The sequence below is a fragment of the Mesitornis unicolor genome, unplaced genomic scaffold (assembly GCF_000695765.1).
Source record: "Mesitornis unicolor isolate BGI_N332 unplaced genomic scaffold, ASM69576v1 scaffold25603, whole genome shotgun sequence".
Lineage (NCBI taxonomy): Eukaryota > Metazoa > Chordata > Aves > Mesitornithiformes > Mesitornithidae > Mesitornis > Mesitornis unicolor.
This window is the reverse complement of record NW_010172970.1, coordinates 1-2300: the sequence shown is the minus strand read 5'-3', so window position 1 is coordinate 2300 and position 2300 is coordinate 1. Positions and strand designations below refer to the sequence as shown.

The 2300-nt window shown below is 58.7% G+C and overlaps 1 protein-coding gene across 1 annotated transcript; it reads left to right on the top strand.

The window, feature by feature from the left end:
- Positions 1–728: 728 nt before the first annotated feature.
- Positions 729–2294, top strand: ZNF414 (zinc finger protein 414; the record flags this gene model as incomplete). Its single annotated transcript, XM_010180577.1, has 5 exons — positions 729–813; positions 1196–1297; positions 1391–1498; positions 1816–1921; positions 2087–2294. Coding segments are annotated over exons 1-5 (609 nt in total), but the record flags the coding sequence as incomplete, so codon positions are not given.
- Between the last annotated feature and the right edge of the window lie 6 nt (positions 2295–2300).

The window sequence follows — 2300 nt, the reverse complement described above, 5'->3', positions numbered from 1 at the left end:
GACTTTTGTGTTGAGTCTTGGACCCCCTGGGGAAGCATCACCCCTCAAACCAACTGCAGATGTGCATGTTGCAGCCACTCCGCATTAATAACGAAAATAATAATTAATATTGAGAATTATTTTTTTATTATCATTATTATTATTATTTTGTTTTATCTCTTTTTTTACTTTGGTGTTAAGACCCCATTGAGAAACCTCCTGAAGTGCGAGTCTTGTCGGATGCATTTTGCTGGAAGTTCATGTTTGGCTTTCGCCCAGAGCAGCCTCGCACCGGGGCTGTGCACAGCCAAGCCGACTTAATTTTGGGAACCACCTGATGTAGCTCATGTGGAGGAACCATCCCCACACGCCCATCAGCATCAGGCCCTGCTGCCAATGCTGGGGGCGAGGAGGGGAAGCAACCAGTGACGGGGGGGATCATGTGGTTTTAGGGGAGGATTTTTTTACTGTACATACTATATTGATTTTGAATATACTGGTTTTTTACTATACATACTCTATTGATTTTTGCTGTGGGCTGGACCTTACCCTAAAGAGGGCGTCTGGTGGGCTCAGCCCAGGAGGTCCCTGGGTGTGGGGGTCAGTCCCACAGCCATGGGGCACTGAGGAGGAGGTGGAAGCAGCCGACGTGGCTGCGTGCCCGGCGTTAACCTCTCGCCCTTGCACTCGGTGTAGCAGCACCGGGAGAAGGCACCGTCGCTCGCCCCGTGTCCACCGCAGGCCAGGCCATGAAGACGGAGAAGGACGAGGGGGTGCCCACCTTCTCCCTGGGGGGGAAATACAATGGAGAGGGGGCAGGTGAGTCCCCATGCTGTGAGGGGGTTGAGGAGAGGAGTTGGGTGGGATTGAGGGGAGAAGCTGCCTTCTGCTGCTGTGAGGTTCCTTTGGCCGAATCCCATCCCAGAGGGGTGGCTGGGAGCACCCTGAGGGTGTCCATGGGTGCACATGAGTGTCCATGGGGGTGCACGTGGGTGTACATGTGCCCGTGGGTATGCACGTGGTGTCCCCAAACGCAACCCAGGCACCAGCAGCTTTTTGTAGAGCAAAGACCTCCCCATCTCTGATCACCCCGGCAGGTTCCTGCCAAGCCAGCTTCCCCCAGACCCCCCATTGCTGCACCCCTGTTTGTAAAGGACAGGGCGGCGGGCAGAGGGGTTTTGACTCCAGCACCCACCGCCCCACGGCCTCTCCCCAGGTTGCAGTGAAGCGGCTCTGCCCGGCGGCCCCATGGCAGTGGTGGGGAACGGAGGGACCCCAGCCCAGGACCTGCGGACGCTGAAGCGCAGACCTGTGCCAGGTGAGACCCCCTGCCATGTCCCCAGCCCTGCCCCAGGGACGTGACGGTGACAACCGGGGCAGGGACGATGCCGACGGCTCTGTCTCCTTCCAGGAAAGCACTACCAGTGCTCGAGCTACGGGTGCAAACTGGCCTTCCCCAGCATGCAGGAGCTGATGGACCACCTGAAGGTCCACTACAGACCCACACAGTCCCTCGAGGGTAAGGCCGGAATGCCCTGCATCACCCCAGGGTGTCCTTTTTTTGGGCTGGGAGGTGGCAAAGTGGGGCTTGGGGCTGAGATGGCGCTGGTGGCGCTGGTGCCGGTACTTCTGGGAGTGGGGATGGAGCCTCACTGGTGGGGCTGCCCCCAGCCGGGCCTGAATCTCTGGGAAGTGGTTGAACCCGTATGCTTGGTTGTATTTAAAAGCCATGTAGATACAAAGCTCAGCCCATGGTAGGGTTAAACAGCGGTCAGATTTGATGATCTTAAAGGTCTTTTCCAACCCTAAGGATATTTCTGTGATTTCTTTGTCCAGGTAAAACCTTCCAATGTCCCACACTGGGCTGCGGAGAAACCCTCCCCAGCATGCAGGACCTCATGGCCCACATGAAGGTGCACTACAAACCAAACCGCTACTTCAAGTGAGTCCCGCTGGACCCCTTCCCGCTCCTGTGCCACCCACTGGCCTGCAGTCACCTCCCATGGCACCCAAACCGCCCCCAGCACCTGGGCTTCCACCCTGGCAGACCCCAGGGCCGGGCTGGGTGGAGATGGGGGTCACTGATGCCACCCCCCTGGTTTTGCAGGTGTGAGAACTGCCTGCTGCGCTTCCGGACGCACCGCTCCCTCTTCAAGCACCTGCACGTCTGCTCCGACAGCGCCAGCAGCCCCCCGCTGCCCCCCAGAACCGACAAACCCACCCCACCTGCTACCTCTGCCCTGGAGAAGGACCCCCCGGCCAAGCCCCCGGAGGGGCTCCCCAAACTCCCCGGCGTAATCCGGCCCCCGGAGAAAGAAGCC